This window comes from Vidua macroura, chromosome 6 (genome assembly GCF_024509145.1).
Source record: "Vidua macroura isolate BioBank_ID:100142 chromosome 6, ASM2450914v1, whole genome shotgun sequence".
Classification (NCBI taxonomy): Eukaryota; Metazoa; Chordata; class Aves; order Passeriformes; family Viduidae; genus Vidua; species Vidua macroura.
In genome coordinates, this window is record NC_071576.1 from 38,099,298 (window position 1) to 38,114,085 (window position 14,788).

General features: G+C 42.9%; 1 protein-coding gene across 1 annotated transcript; it reads left to right on the top strand.

Moving 5' to 3' along the window:
• The first annotated feature begins 5,010 nt into the window (after positions 1 to 5,010).
• On the top strand, positions 5,011 to 11,645 carry PPP1R14D (protein phosphatase 1 regulatory inhibitor subunit 14D). Its single transcript, XM_053981450.1, has 4 exons — positions 5,011 to 5,193; positions 9,285 to 9,380; positions 9,566 to 9,598; positions 11,577 to 11,645. Exons 1-4 carry the CDS (start codon positions 5,011 to 5,013, stop codon positions 11,643 to 11,645), a joined length of 381 nt encoding a protein of 126 aa, XP_053837425.1.
• The last annotated feature ends 3,143 nt before the right edge of the window (positions 11,646 to 14,788 follow it).

Below are 14,788 nucleotides of genomic sequence, written 5' to 3' on the forward strand. Positions count from 1 at the left end.
CAGACAGTGCTTTTATTGTCTCCAACTCCACCATTCAAAGACTTGCTGAAACTTCTGTTACATGAAAACATTGATCATGCTATCAGTGTCTCAGACCACTTCCTCTAGGGAAACAGTAGTGTAATGAGGGAGAGCAACAAACAAAAGAGATAGAAACAAACAACGTGGGCAGGTTTTCAAAGATCTCCAAACAATTATTTTGGCATCTAATTCATGTTGTCAGCTTCACCTAAGTATTCAAGGGGAAGGGGAGTCTTCTTCCTCAGTGGAGATGTTTAATCAACCTGCTACCTCCAGCCAGTCTGTGGATGGACACAGACAAGGAAAATTGGTGTGCCAAAGGAGTAGGTACAACTATTTCTAATTTACCCTTCTGAATTGCTGATGAGAGATTAGCCTTTATGCTTCACTTGACTGCCAGTAACTGAGGCCAGAGGAATGGCAGGTGGGCAGGCCAGCTCACCTGACCTCTTTATTACTGAGACCCCTCTATTGTCTGAGACAGTGCCAAATAGTGCAATTTGGGTCAATCAGTCAAACTGGGAAATGTTTTCCTCTGGCATTTGTCATTATTCCTTCCCAGTGCCCTTTCAGTGCCTTATGAAAGGTGAGCCTGTCAGGAGAAAGGAATAAGGCTGATTACTGACACCTGGCTGAAGAATGTAGAGGCTTCTCAGCCTGTGCTGATGGGAAGGTGGTAGTACTTCTCAGGTGAAGCTGGGGACTATATGAGCTGGATATCCCATTCTGCTTCCCTATGTCTCCAGAAGTTGAGGGTGAGAGAGGATGCATTCTCCCTCTACTTGCTAGAACTCTGGGGCAATGATGTAGGCTTTTTGGTTTCCATGCCCCCATGGAGACACTGAAAAATAAAGAAAGTGAGTGATGGACATCAGGGTGCTGGGTGTACTGGGGTTGCTTGCTTAAGGCTATGGATTTTTAAAATCTCCAGTCCTGGTTGCACTGTCTTATTGCACAACATCTTTTCTGTGCCTATTCCTGTTCCCAGGAAGGAACAGAACCTCTTTACCTTGCGGTGTCACTGTAGTATTGATACAGTCACCTCTGCTGGCTTCTCTGGTTTAATTTGTGTTAACCATCACACTTGCAACCACAGGGAAAGTGATTATTTTCTAAAGCAGGTGGAGAGTGGCTTCTGCTGTCTTGAAGGGAAATGTTCATCACTAGGCTGGGACTCAAGGGAAAGGGGCCAACCTGGTTCTGTGGAAAGATGAGCTGGGGCCCTGCTGAATTATTAAGCACACACCAGAGTCATCAGCTCAGGAAGAAAGAGAAGCACCAGCTTAGGTCACAGGTGTGGGATGGAGATTACTAGCTTCAAGAACAGAGGAGTGTAACTGGATCTGACTCATGCCCTTGGCCCTCTGCAGCCTGGATCAATGTCACAGCTGTTTGGTACTATGATGACTATGCTCAGCTTGGTTTGGTGGCCCTCTCTGGCACCATAGAGAGTCATAAAAGTCCAACTCCACAGTACTGAATCCTCCCCTCCTTTCAGAGGCACCTCTTTTTTAGGGTAGACCTGGAGGATCAGCAACCCCAGGTCACACACACACACAAAGTGAGGCATAGTGATTCTTTCAGTCTAACAATTCAAATATGTTGGCCACGTTTAAACTCCCTTTATTCACCAACATAAAGGATATGCAGATTTGCAGAGGAGATGATCACAAGCAGCTGCAGCAGGAGGTCCTTTGGAGTTTACGTGTGCACAGCTCTTGTGAAAAAACAGGTTGTCTGATTAGATGACTTACTTGCCCAAGTATGTGCACTCACTCCAGAAATTTTGCTCCAGGTTGTATGCCTGAGGCTATAGGGAGAGATAACTAGGCTGAAAATAAGATTCCATCTCCCAGCCATGCCTGAGATCTCTGAGATTCTGTCCAAACAAAATGGTGAATGTCTTTTTGTCCCTTTGGCCATGTGAATCTGCTGTGATGCAAGCAAAGGACAGGATGGGGTGAGGCACTGTGAAGGAAGTCTTGAAGCTGCTTTTTTTTGGTGGCAGCTGGCATTTACTAGCACTGGCAGGTGGCTGGTGCACCCATAGGAGATGCTGCCTCATTCAAGGGGACAATATCCCCTACCTTGAATGAGACACCCAGTCCTGTTCCTACAGGAACTTCTGCCACACCCTCAAGGACAGATCTTGCACTGGTTTTGCTTCTTCTTGCTTTAATCATAGATTAAAACATTTTATTACTGGAGGAGGCCTACTTTATCAGTAAACATTTGTTTCTATATTGCCACCTTCTTATTACAACAAATTCATGACTAAACTGAAATAAACCAAAGCAGTATGATGAACATCCTGTAATCTGGCTCATTTTTGCTGGCAGCTTTCCTGAGAGGGCCTCTGACATACTCTGAACGTCTTGTTCAGCTGTAGGGTGGAACTGATCAAGCAGCAGGAGGGCTTGTGCCCCTTGTTTGTTACTTTGTTGATGGAGTACAGACTGTGGGGTTAGTCTGTTACTCAGAGAACAGGCCTGTGGACCTTTCCAGATGTGGTATCTCAGCTCAAGTAATGTTACAACTTAACAATGGTTCAAGCTATCTGAAGAGCCACTGGAGCATCTTATGTTCCCTTTTTTGCTCATTTTCACAGCTCTCCTGTGACTTCTGGATCCTCTGCTTCATAAATTCAACCATACTGGCAGAATATTAACAGGGCAAACCCCACCTTTCATGTAGAGATTAACTAAACTGCTCAAGAGCACTAGAGTTAGTGCAGGGGATGGAAGAAAGGGGCTTCCCTGCCAGCCTTTCAGCCGCTGCAGATGTTTGGAGTGACTCTGATAGCAAGCAGCTTCTCCTTTAAGTCTGGTCCTCTTTATCTGCTCTTAATGCCAGCCTCTCTGGAGATTCTTGGGACCAAAGAAGTACAGTTTCCTCCCTCTTTTCCCCCTTCAAATATGTCCATGCTTGAAGACCAAAATAGAGCACTTCTATTTGGAGACAGGAATTTATCACCTGAATGTGTGTCCTTTGGTCCAGACTTACCTTGTGAATATCTGCCCATTTTAGGCCATATTAACCTTTGAAAAGTCAATAGTTGTAAAGGCATTATAAGTTGTTCAGTGGGTTTTACAAGGTTACCACTAGTTAAGAATCTCTGAAGAATCTGCACTCACTAAGTATGCTACAAGCCTCTCAACACAGATATTTCTGTGTAACTTTGATCTAAATAAGGAACCTTTAGGAGAGGATTTAGAGCAGGGATACAGCCAAGCAGTGAGGAAAAATGGCTAAAGCTGCTAAAATCAAATAGCTAATAGCTGTCTTCTCAGCAGAAGTTTTAGGCTGTCAGAAAAACAGAGGAGATAATATCAGTTTCAGGTATACTTTAACATTATTCTTCATGAATGTGAAAGCAATTTGCAGAATTTCCCATCTGAAAAGGATTTTTTTAAAATTTATTTTTATTTTAATTTTTTGCTCACATTAAGGAGGAAAAGGGCTAAAATGGGCCTGCTCTTTTTTCTACTACCCTGTGTACAAAATTTTGCTGCCTGGCAGCACCATCCCTCTGGGGGTGCTGCCATAGTTCTCTGGGGACAGAATTATGCCAGGAGACTGGGCAAGCTTTTGAGAGACCAACCCCTCTGCAGACTGCCTCATGCAGCACCTTTCAGCGGGAGAAGGGTTGGTTGCTTTTCCTTTGGCTTATCTAGTTCTTGGCCTCCAAAGTGGAAATACCTTGGCTCCTGACAGCAGAGGCTTACTTGCTTTTTCTATATGAATCATGAGACTGGAGGTGCTTGATCTGCTTCAGGATGGAGGGTCTCAGTCAGTTTGTCCATGTGGTGGGGCAGCTCCCTGGGCAGGCTGCTGGAGGGCTCTGGGAACAGTTGGATAAAGAGGTGTGACAGTGTCTGGAGAGACACAGGCGTCTCTGCCAGTGTCCTGACACCCTGTAATCACAGCCAGCCTGATTTCTGTTCCTCTGAACAGAACAGCAGTGTGCACTTCTCACACATATTATTCTAAATGTTATAGGGCAATAATGCTGCAGACCTTTAGCTGGGTGGAGAGGAACTGTAAACCAAGCATTGATAATATATAGTCTGATAGCTATTTATGATGCCTCAGCAGGTGAACCTGTTTACCATGAACACTCTTCTGTGGGAAGGAGATGGTGCTATATCCCCGGTGAGGTCTTCCCCTGCAGTGCCATCACATCAAATACTATACTTTTTTGAGCACAGGTATTTTCTTTAATCCCAGAATTTCCTTGCTAAAATAATTTCAAATTAATGTTACTGGGATTTCTACAGAAATTTCAGAGAGAGCTGGACTTAACTTAGAGAATATAGAATGAAAAATGGAGCTCAACTTTGGGTTGCAATGTCATTTCCTGACCTACTGCTGTAAAATAATGAATGAGCTGCCTGACTCCAGACTACTACTTATCTGTGCTGGGTCCAGTGCATTAGCTGGAAAATGCCAAATATACCATCTCCAAGGGAGCTAAACCCTGTAGCTGCAGGCAGTTTACTGAGTATGAACTGCAGCAGGATTCAATGCATTATGTATGGATCAGCCCTCTGGAATTGCACATGCATGTAAGTTACGCCTGTAGGAAAACAGTAATTTAAAACCTCCTTCTTCCCCACCTCTTGGAGCTGACTTGTGTTAAATATTAACAAACATGGTTCATCAATTCCCTGGTTCACTTGGCTTCTTTTAACAACAGATGTTATTACAACAAGTCTGCCTACCTCCCTGCTCCTGTCAGCACATCTGATGGTGCAACCCAAGAGTCTGTGGCTGTAACTCTGCCTGCAGAGCCTGGCTGCTGCCCCAGCCCTGTGGCCACCCGTAACTCTCTCTCTAGGATCACCAATGCCTCCCACCTTTGGTGCCTGTAACTAGCTTGTGGTGGGAGACACTGGGTGCAGAGAGGCTTTGGTTAAAGGAGACAGAGAAAAGGTGTGAGGGGGCCCAGAGGAAGGTGAGCTCCTGCTGTCAGAGGAGGAGGTGGTGAGGATGGCCAGCAACTCCAGTGCACTGCCCCGGGTGACTTTCCAGACGCCAGAGAAACCTGGGGAGGAATCATCACACAGGAAACTGGGCAAGCTGACCATAAAGTACAACCGCAAAGACCTACAGCGCTGGCTAGACCTGGAGGAATGGATCAACACCCAGCTGCAGGAGCTGTACCAATGCCGGGTGAGTAGCTGGGGCACATGAACCACTTGCTTGCCAGGTGAATGGATCTAGAGGCCTGTGTGCTGGCACAGAGGTTTGCTTGCTCTGCTTCACTGGAAATAGTTCCTTGTCTTCAACTTCCAGCAGGTATCTCCATGCCCCCTCTGCAACTCTCTGACTGGTGTGTCGGCAGGCAGGGAAGCTTGCACTGATGCAATCCAACTAGCTTTGAACTGCCTGGGGTTGCACCCACTGAGGGGGTGTAGCTATTGCTCAGCATGAGTAGCACAACCTAGAGAGATGTATAAACCCAGGATGATTCTTGTTGCTGAACTCCATGTGGTAAGTGGCTCTGCAGTGAGCAGTATCCAAGCTAGCTGGGTTAGAGTGATCAGGGTATCCCTGTTCCTTTTTGACACAACAGTGAGGCTCTACCTGCTGTTTGAATAAGACACTTTGGAATGTGCTGTGTCTGTAACTGCAGAGTCTGGACACATTACTGGCAAGAGGGAAGATTGGGAAAAAAACCCTCTTTGCTCAAATGTAGATATCTTATGCCTCCATTTTCACCAATCCCCAGAGCTGTCTCCCTTGCCTGAGCTTCCATTTGCACCAGGAATAGTCCCTCCCAAATTCTTCCTGCCTGCCTGGGAGCTGTCTAGTAGGAAAGATCCAGGAGTGCCTATAGCACCTGAATGGTACAGGTTTTTACTTCAGCTGTTGCATTTTTTCACTGGGTTAGTGAAATTCAAGTTCCAGCACTGTCTGGATATATTGAAATTTTAACCCTGTACTATCACTTCTATTCATATATTGTCCTTAGACGCATGTCACATTCTGGGTGCTTTCAGAAGCAATAGTGTTCTTCTATGTTTGAGATAATCCTTTGGAGTGCGGTACAGTAAAAGATGAAAGGCTTTCCCCCATTGTACATCATGATTTTAAACACATTTAAATAGCTTAATTAAGGGTTTTGCTTTTCTCTCTAGGGCAGTGGCTGATACAGTAAGAGAACACAGCTTTCTTGACTCACAAAGAATCTCCATCTTCAACAGATGACCCAGATGGGTTTAACAAATTGTGCAAAACCGCTTATTTATGTCCTGGATGGGGATGGACTAAATGAACTCCAGGCAGGCCCTTTCTGTTCCTGTATTCTGTATTTGCACCCCAGTGCAGTGTTAAGCACACTTTTGAGATACAAGGAAATAAGAGCTGATGATTGTTTAGAGTCTTCCTCTCTGAGCATCAGCAGTTTCAAATTGCAATCAACAGTGAAATGGACATGTTAGAGCAGGCCATGAATGATGGGTGCTACTTGCCATGATGGTACAGAGAAATTTTTGTCTGCCCAGGCTGATTTTCTGGGCCTGAGAGCTATAGAATGATGTCACTTTCACAGCTGAAGACTCAGACTTCAGGAACTGCTTCTAAGTCTGTCCTTGTTACTGTTGTTGCTGTTGTTTTTATTATTATAATCATTATTGTAATAATTTTCTGTGTGACTGTTTCATATTTGATATTTGTATGGGAATGTGCCAGATTCTCATGCCATGTTGGGAGATAAAAATAGCTCATTTCTGTTTTAATTTATGCCTTATGCAAAGAACAGGCAGAAAATAAATATGGAGGAAAAGGTCCTTCCTTCTGCTGCAAATGCACGGCTCCTCTGAAAATAAGTATATTACTGCTTCTGTCCTGTTAACTGGTTTAGATTTCCCAAACATAGCTTGCTCTCTAAAAATGACTAATCTCTTCAAGTTAGTTGTGAATTTCTAGTTGTTTTCTATAGTTTATTAAAATGATAGTAATGTATTCTCAGCTGTATCTTAGGCCTTTCGATAATGCATTATGAAACATTATACAGTGCACATGGGAGCAGAAGTTATCAGCAGACCTGGTCAGGCAAAATTCAGTGTGTCTGAAAAGTGCTAGCATGGCAGTCCTGGTGAGTGAAGGGTGTTCAAAACAGTGGCAGTGACAATATTGCTTCCCAACCATGCCTGCACTGGCATTTAAGGGACTGTCCCTGGAGTTGGTAGCTCGATTCAGAGTCCTTTTCCTGACTGTTGAAGTTTGCTAGAGATAAACAAGGAGAATGGCTGCTGCTTTGAGTAACAGAACATCTTGCCCTTTGGAGAATTACTGCAGTTTTAAAGAGTTAAATTTTTGTCACTGTTTTTTCAGAGATAGACAAGAAGAACTTAGTATGACCAGTAACATGACCCAAGATGGGGTTCTCCATGTGCTACTCTTGCTTGCTGAAGTGTACAGAGATAGACCTTTACACTTGCAAAGGTGTCAGAAAAACAAGTCAGTTTATGTTACCACTTCTGTTTTCCAGAGAATTAAGAGCTGTTTACTGTCATCAGAGTAGCTGCCCAAAGGGGATTCTTTTTCCCTACTGCAAAATCCCAGCAGGCACAAGTGAGAAACCCAGTTATGTCCTTATAGGAACAGATTGCCAGTGGATTGCCCTTGCTAGCATCTCTTCAGCACAACAGATTTCCCTGCTTCCTGATGTATTCAGGCCAGCATAAGAGATTTGCTACAAGAACTACATAACATAATGCTGTGCCAGGTCAGAGACTGTTAACAGGATCTCTTCAAATACATACATGTGCCACAGTAAATTACTTGTAATCACAGACATGTCCAGCAGGTCATCCTGCTCTCCTCTGTGCATTGTGACAAGACTATTTAGTTGCCCTGCTTCTTTGGGCTTTCTTGTATCCATCAACTTCCATTACAATTGTCTCTTTGTTACCTCTTACTTTGCTCCACCTGCCCTTGGCAGTGCAAAGTTCCTGGGTATCTTCCAGAGATTGAAAATGACAGCAAGGTTAGCTCAAAGATCATCCCCTGATACAGGGGATGTTTACTGTCATGAGGCTTTTTAGCAACAAAACTAAGACTGTGATTTTCAAGATGATTCCTTGCATATGGAATCCAGAAGAGCATCCACACCAGGACTAAAAAACACAGGGATTTCCTACCCTATCTCACCCTCCCAGCCTACTTAGCTTCTTAACTAGAGACAAAGTCAGACTGGATCAACACCTGTTTTCTAAAAAGTCATGTGAAAACTATTACTTTTAAGAAGAAATACTGTGTGGGTCACAGTGCAATATATTTAACTCTGGTTTATTATTGATTCTTAAGTCAGCTGTGTATCAAAGCTAAACAAGGGCTTTCTACTTCCTCTCTGGCTTGGTATCAGTGATTGCTCAGGAAAAGTTTCTTTTTTTTCCTGTAAGTATTGCCTTTAATGTTTAATGTTTTACATACACATCCATAAATGCCACAACCTGGCAATCAGGAATTGTGCTGTTCACCCTGTATCCTTAACCTACTGATTACTATGCCAAAATATCACTAGTGTTGTGTTGTAAAAGATTCATTTTGCAAACACTCTGGAAAAACTCAGGCTGCTTTCCTTGCAGAGATTTGTGACGCTAAAATGTGTCTGTGATCAAGTGTACAAATGTTTCCAACTAACACCCCTATGCAGTACAAGATTATTACTCCAGTCACCAAAACTTGGGGTCCCTCTTACATTAAAGGAAACTATTGTATCCCTCTCATATCAATTAGAGAAGAGTGGCAAAATATTGTTAGGTCTTTCAATAGCATAATTTTCTCTCTATTACTGCAAAAAGCCTTAGTCTAAATACATGGTAGGTGAGTGCAATTAGCATAAAAACCTAAAATTTCCTTCTATTATTTATGCCTCTCTAAGATTAAGCCTGTTGGAGTTCTGTTTGGTGAACTCTTCATAGAGAAAGGTTGTCACAGGCTGGTATACATAGCACTGCAGTGTGATATCCTTGAAAGGGTATTCCAATGTTGGGTGATGATCCCTGAGCAGTGTAGTGGTTGGAAAAGATGAAGAATGTGTACCTCAGGATATGTGGCTGTAGCAGACACTACAAAGGGGCTGGAATCCATGCCCTCATTACAAGAACCTCCCTTTTTTGAGATGATTTATATCTTGACCTCAACTTTGCAGCATAGTTTTATTGTAACTTAGCTGCTTAGTTCTTTAAAGATGGCCTCTAGAGTTCTTAGAAGTTTGAAGGTTAATTAACTCTGGTGGTTTTTTTCCTTTTTAGCTAAGGGAAGAAACAGAGGCAGCAGCTCCTGAACCACAAATTGATCTTGAAGATCTCCTGGAGGTCCCTAATGAAGAACAGAAATTAAAACTACAGGTCAGATAGAGGGACTTGGTGATTTTAAGTTAGTGAAGTTTTCTTCATAAAGACTAGTGGCATGTGGGATAGAGAATAGGTGTTTGTAGTGTTACATGATGCTTTCTTGTGCCTTCCTTTTTGTAGGGAGGGGAGAATTAGATCAACTCATAAAATACTAAAATGATGACTCCTTGTTTTTTTAGGAAATCCTCCATGAGTGCTCCAGCCCCACAGAGGTGAGTGAAGCACCATATAAATTTACATGATACATGTTATACTATTCTGTTACAGTGTCTTTGCTGCTGCTTGGCTGAGTAGCCAAGACACTACCATGCTGCAGATTTGTTTAAGCATAATGGGAGGTGTTTGCCACTTTATTCTGTGATTGTAAAATTACATATAAATGCACATGAATGAGCTGAAGGCAGAGCACTAGAGCAAATAAGGAATTATGCTTTACAATCAGAGGAAGTACTTTCCATGTTTCAGGCATCCTAAGCTGATCAGTCTGAGCTGCTATTTGATCCTCAGTGTAGAAAAGCCATAGACAGTGTCATAGCTCACATAACCATTTTTCACACTGTTAACTGAATGTATTCTTAGCTTAAAACACTCTAGGGTTATGAGTGACAAGAATGTAGAATGGACTGGGCAGATAACTGCTGAGCAGTGGCCATGTAGGTTAGTTTTACATATGGATTTTTTCCCCGACATAACTTTGCAAGGTTTTGCTTTGAAACAGACAGTTCAAACCCACAATGTCCAGACAATTGGAGGCAATACTGTGTGCATGCAACACACAGGGATTCCCTTTGCTGCACTGCAATCCTGTGCAAAATGTGGTCCCCATCACTACTTCAGCCACGTGCACTGCACGTGAACATTCTGCTTGCACATCATCCATCCGACTCCATGTGTTGTTGAGCTGATGTGGCTGTGCAGTGATGAACATACAGAAAATGAGATGAATGCATGACTGAAATTCAATCACTGAATCAATATTAGTATCACTGAAATTAAATGGGCTGTAGCAATCATCACAGATACTCTCCTAGCATGGGTTTCAGCAAAGCTGGCAATATGAAATAGTTTTCAGAGTGTCTGATGTCAAATCTGAGGCAAGAATCTCAAGCGGTAACTGAAGAGAGTTTGCTCTGCTAAGTCAGAAGCCATGAAAGTGTCTTGTGGGCAGCACAGCACCTGCTGAATACAGATACTGCTCTCTCATTGGCAAAAACACATACTTTCCCCTTGGGGATCTTGAATCCAATTCCCTTGAAAGTTCACAGCAGTTTAACTGCAGAAGGCAGACAAGAAACTGAAAGGACTGACTGAAAAGAAAGGTATGATCCTGGGCATCTACTTCCAGAGCATGTTGTGGCAACCTCTGATAACCCAAGTGCTGGGTTTCCACACAGCACAAATGGTAACAAGCTGCAATATTTCCAGTGATCTTGCCTAATTACAAGAACATGTTGCGATGTCTTTGGGTAAGAAAAGCTGCACACCTCTTTATGGGGATGTTACTTGCCATGCAGAGGGTAAAGTTTGCACTAGTTACATTGCCTTCTGCTTGGAATAACCAGATAGGCCAGTTTAGTTCATAGTCCTTGGCTGTGTCAGCAAAGTAGTCAGGGTTTGTCTCCATTAACTGCTCATCTATCTGCTCTACCTCTCCTCAACCCCTGCTCAACATTATCATTAGTCCTACATATTTTGCTCCACCTCTTCTCTGCCAGCTACTTCCTTGTAGAACTGGCACAGCTCCAGGATGGTTTGTAATTCACAACATGGAGCTCTACTGGTTCAACAAGAGGGACAGCTTGCTTTGCCCTAGATTGGGAGGGCAGCAGAAGTGGGCAGGAGGTTATGGTGGCAACAGGAAGCAGTGGAACCTAAAAGAGAACAACAGCATCCTGAGGTCATCTCACAGTGGGAAAAGGAGGTATCTGGGATACCGAGAGTCAGGCTAGCTCCTGAGAAGAAAGTAAACATGGCTGCTCCAAACTGAGACAGGGAGCTTTTAGACCCTTCTCATCTATCACAAGGTCAAAAAGATAGCCAAAAGATAGGTTTGCTCAATATATGTCAAATTTTTTTGTTTCTGCTCAATGCGAGGGTGAATGTGGGAATGATGGAAACGCCATAGTACTCTGTGGGCTGGGGAGTGCTGGCATTAATACGACATCCTTCTTCAACCAATTCTTCTTGTAGGACTTCATTACGGAATTGCTTAGTCGATTGAGAGGTCTCCGAAGAGTCACCAATCCTCAGAAGAAATGACCTTGCTCACATGGAAAACCCAGCTCTGGTTACAAGGAAACTTATATCTTCCTGACAAAATCCAGGATCAGCAACAGAACTTCTGAATATATTTAGGACTTATTATTATTGAGAAACATCACCAAGTTTGTGAACTTTGTACCAGTGGTTTGAAGTCTCCACTCCTTCCAGATCTACACACACAGCAGGGAGCTAGATTGTACATTTTCTTGATTCTTAAAGAGTGTGTTAACCTGAGGAACAGGACAAGACGTCCTTCCTTTAGATTCTTCTAGGAATTTCCATGCTGGCCAAGGAGCACTGAATGCAATTCTCAGGAGCTCATCAAGACTTCTTTTTTTTTTTTTTTTTTTTTTTTGTCCACTGCAAGGAAAACAAGGCACTGGTTATCACTCATTCATCAACATGGAAAATCAGCCACTGTTAAGCTGCACCTCATTTCAGTCTGGCTTGAACCCAACTGTGATCTCCTGGCTGTTACTGCTGTACCTGACTCTACAGCATTGCACATACTTTGCAAGTCTTAATAAGCCTCTGTTTTTTATGAAGGTTGGACAGAAAATATACACTAGTTTGGGTGCACCTGGTCTACTTAAGGGGAAGGGTGTGAAACAGCTGCTAAGGCTAATGGCTAATTTTTTTCCTTTTTGTGGAATTTAAGACTTAAAACTTAGAAGCCTTTTCTAAAGGAACAAGGTCTGGGAATGATTTTTCTCCTAGTTTAAAAAGATGTTGGAAAAATACTTATTTTATATTAAAACAGAGAAAACCACCCATGCACTGCTTGATTTTGCTCTCTCTTAAGATTCTAAAGAAAAACTGAAGTAATAAAATACCTGCTCCCAACTTCCCTTCAGGGAGCATCTCGGAGTGAGTCTTTTGCAGACAGGTAGGTCTCAAAAATGAGCAGTGAAGTAGGACACAGTACTTGCTGCACAAATTCTTCTGGCTACAACTAATATTTGCCTGGAAAAATACAGAGGAAACTACATCCAGCCTCTCAGCAAGTCAGTAACTTGACACATGTGACTAGGAAATAAGACAGCAAATGGAGGCTGATTGCTTAGGCAGAGCGCTCTCACATTATGCCCTGTTCCTATGTTGATACCTGCCAGGCAAACACAAGAGATGAGTCTGAGTCACATCCAGAGGAGCTCCTACAGTGCAGAACATTCAAGGCCAGCTTTTGAGTACACCTTTTGTCTGTTTGGTGAGCCAGGGGCAGAAGGGACCAACTATGGAACCAGAGGGACATGCAGGTTAGCTAACAAAGACAAACAAGGATTCTTGGGCTGGACTGGTAATATCTTCAATGCATTAGTCTTTCCATCTTTATCAGTAGCAGAGTGATGACTGTTATCTTGTTCTTCCCTCCTATTTTCCAGCTGTCAGTGAACAAACTAGGTTGTGTCCTCTGAGAGGACAAAATCCAAGCTGCAGTAACAACTTTGATGTAAGGGCCTGCTTCCTTTTACATGCTTTTCTTGTATCTGACTGGAAGCTGGCAAGCCACGGACCCATGTCTTGTTCTAAGGCTGCTCCAAGATGTTCTAAGCATCACCCATGTCTTGTTCTAAGACTGCTCCAAAATGTTCTAAGCCTCACCCACTAGGCTGGAGAAATGGTCTTTCTTCATCAGGTCCGATATATATCTTTGGTAGCCCTGGGATCATGCCAATTTTGGCTTAATAAGGGGCTAGTGGGACATGCCTACCCTCATGAAATCTCAACTTAATCAATAAAATAACAACAAAAACTTAAATCCAGACCTGCAATGGTGGCAGATCTGGCTTATGGATGACACCTGCTAAGACTTGTAACACACCCCTTGAGATAGGAGAGTAGCATATTGACAAAAAGCTCTGAGCACTGGTAAAAAAAGACTAGGATCAAACAGAAGTTCAGGTGGAAGAGCTAGGTGGACAGGACATGAGGATAGTGTCCTAAACTAGAGATGCAATTAGCTACAGTACAGCAGTATAGGAGTTCAGATTACTTACATACCCCACTAACAGGCTTTGTTTTATTCTGCTGAGCTGCAACAGCACAAAGACATGACATGCCTCTCCTCTGGCCCAAGAGAAATAGTTTCTTCCCCCTGGGAATTGTTCTGTATTTCCTCAATATGGAGTGATGCAAAAAGAATTTTTGTCTGTGCTTTAAGGTATTGTTAGAATCAAAGACAAAACAGGTTCTGAAAACTCTGGTTGACCAAAGTTGTCTTCATGTTTATTCTGCAAGTAGCAGGAAAGGAGTAAGGTGCAGATCCTATCATGTGCACTTGGTTCTGATACATAAGGAATTCTGATACATAATGATACCTGAGAGCACTTGACCTGAGCACACTGAGATCAGGGGAGCAAGGCAACATGTGGCCAGTGGTAGATGGTTTCTCAGCTCACTGGTGCAAAAGAAGAAGCAACATAATGCAGAGTAACTTCTTTTTTGTTTCATTCTTAAGCACTAGTAAATCACACTTGGCTTGATTTACGTTTTAGCTGCTCTCACACTAGACCACAAGGATAGATTAAAATCAGTGCTTGAAAATTTTTTTTACAAACATCTTCCAGTTAACTTTGCTGTTTCTCAGCACCACCACTAGCATAAGTATGTAGATGTAGATACTATCTAAGAATGTTGCTTGAAAGGAACTTTGCCCTCTTGATTATACCAAGATAACCCAATATATGAAAGTTCTAATGTATGAGCTTTTCTAATTTGAATTCTTGTTGGAGTGGAGCCCACATTTGATAATTCACATACAAAACATTTTGAGAGGGAAAGAAAATCCCTCATGACTTGCTACAAAGACAAGAGCAAACAAGTTGAATCTCTTTCTGGAAGATGCCAAGCTGTCTTCTGTCATTGAACACCAATGACTGAAGTTGATCTAGCCTGTCAAAAAAAAAAAAATCTTTGTTTACCAGCACCTTTTCAAAGACAAGGATAGGGAGTAAGAAACACAGCTAACAGTGCACTGCCCACTTAAAGGTCATGCAGCATTCCTCTTTCACAACACAGATTCAGCTAGGTGTGCTTCCTGCAGACAGCCCATCTGGATACCCCCCTGCCCCTCCTAAATGGAGTTCATTGAGGCAACAGCTACAGTGGGAATGGCTTTTCAGGGGAAAGTGATTGGGCTA

What these genes read in the sequence shown, in the direction of transcription:
- PPP1R14D (XM_053981450.1), top strand. Translation starts at nt 5,011, where the DNA reads ATGGCCAGCAACTCCAGTGCACTGCCCCGGGTGACTTTCCAGACGCCA. An exon ending in AACAGAAATTAAAACTACAG is followed by an intron (nt 9,381 to 9,565) that starts GTCAGATAGAGG and finishes TTGTTTTTTTAG; the next exon opens with GAAATCCTCCATGAGTGCTC. An exon ending in AGTGCTCCAGCCCCACAGAG is followed by an intron (nt 9,599 to 11,576) that starts GTGAGTGAAGCA and finishes TTCTTCTTGTAG; the next exon opens with GACTTCATTACGGAATTGCT.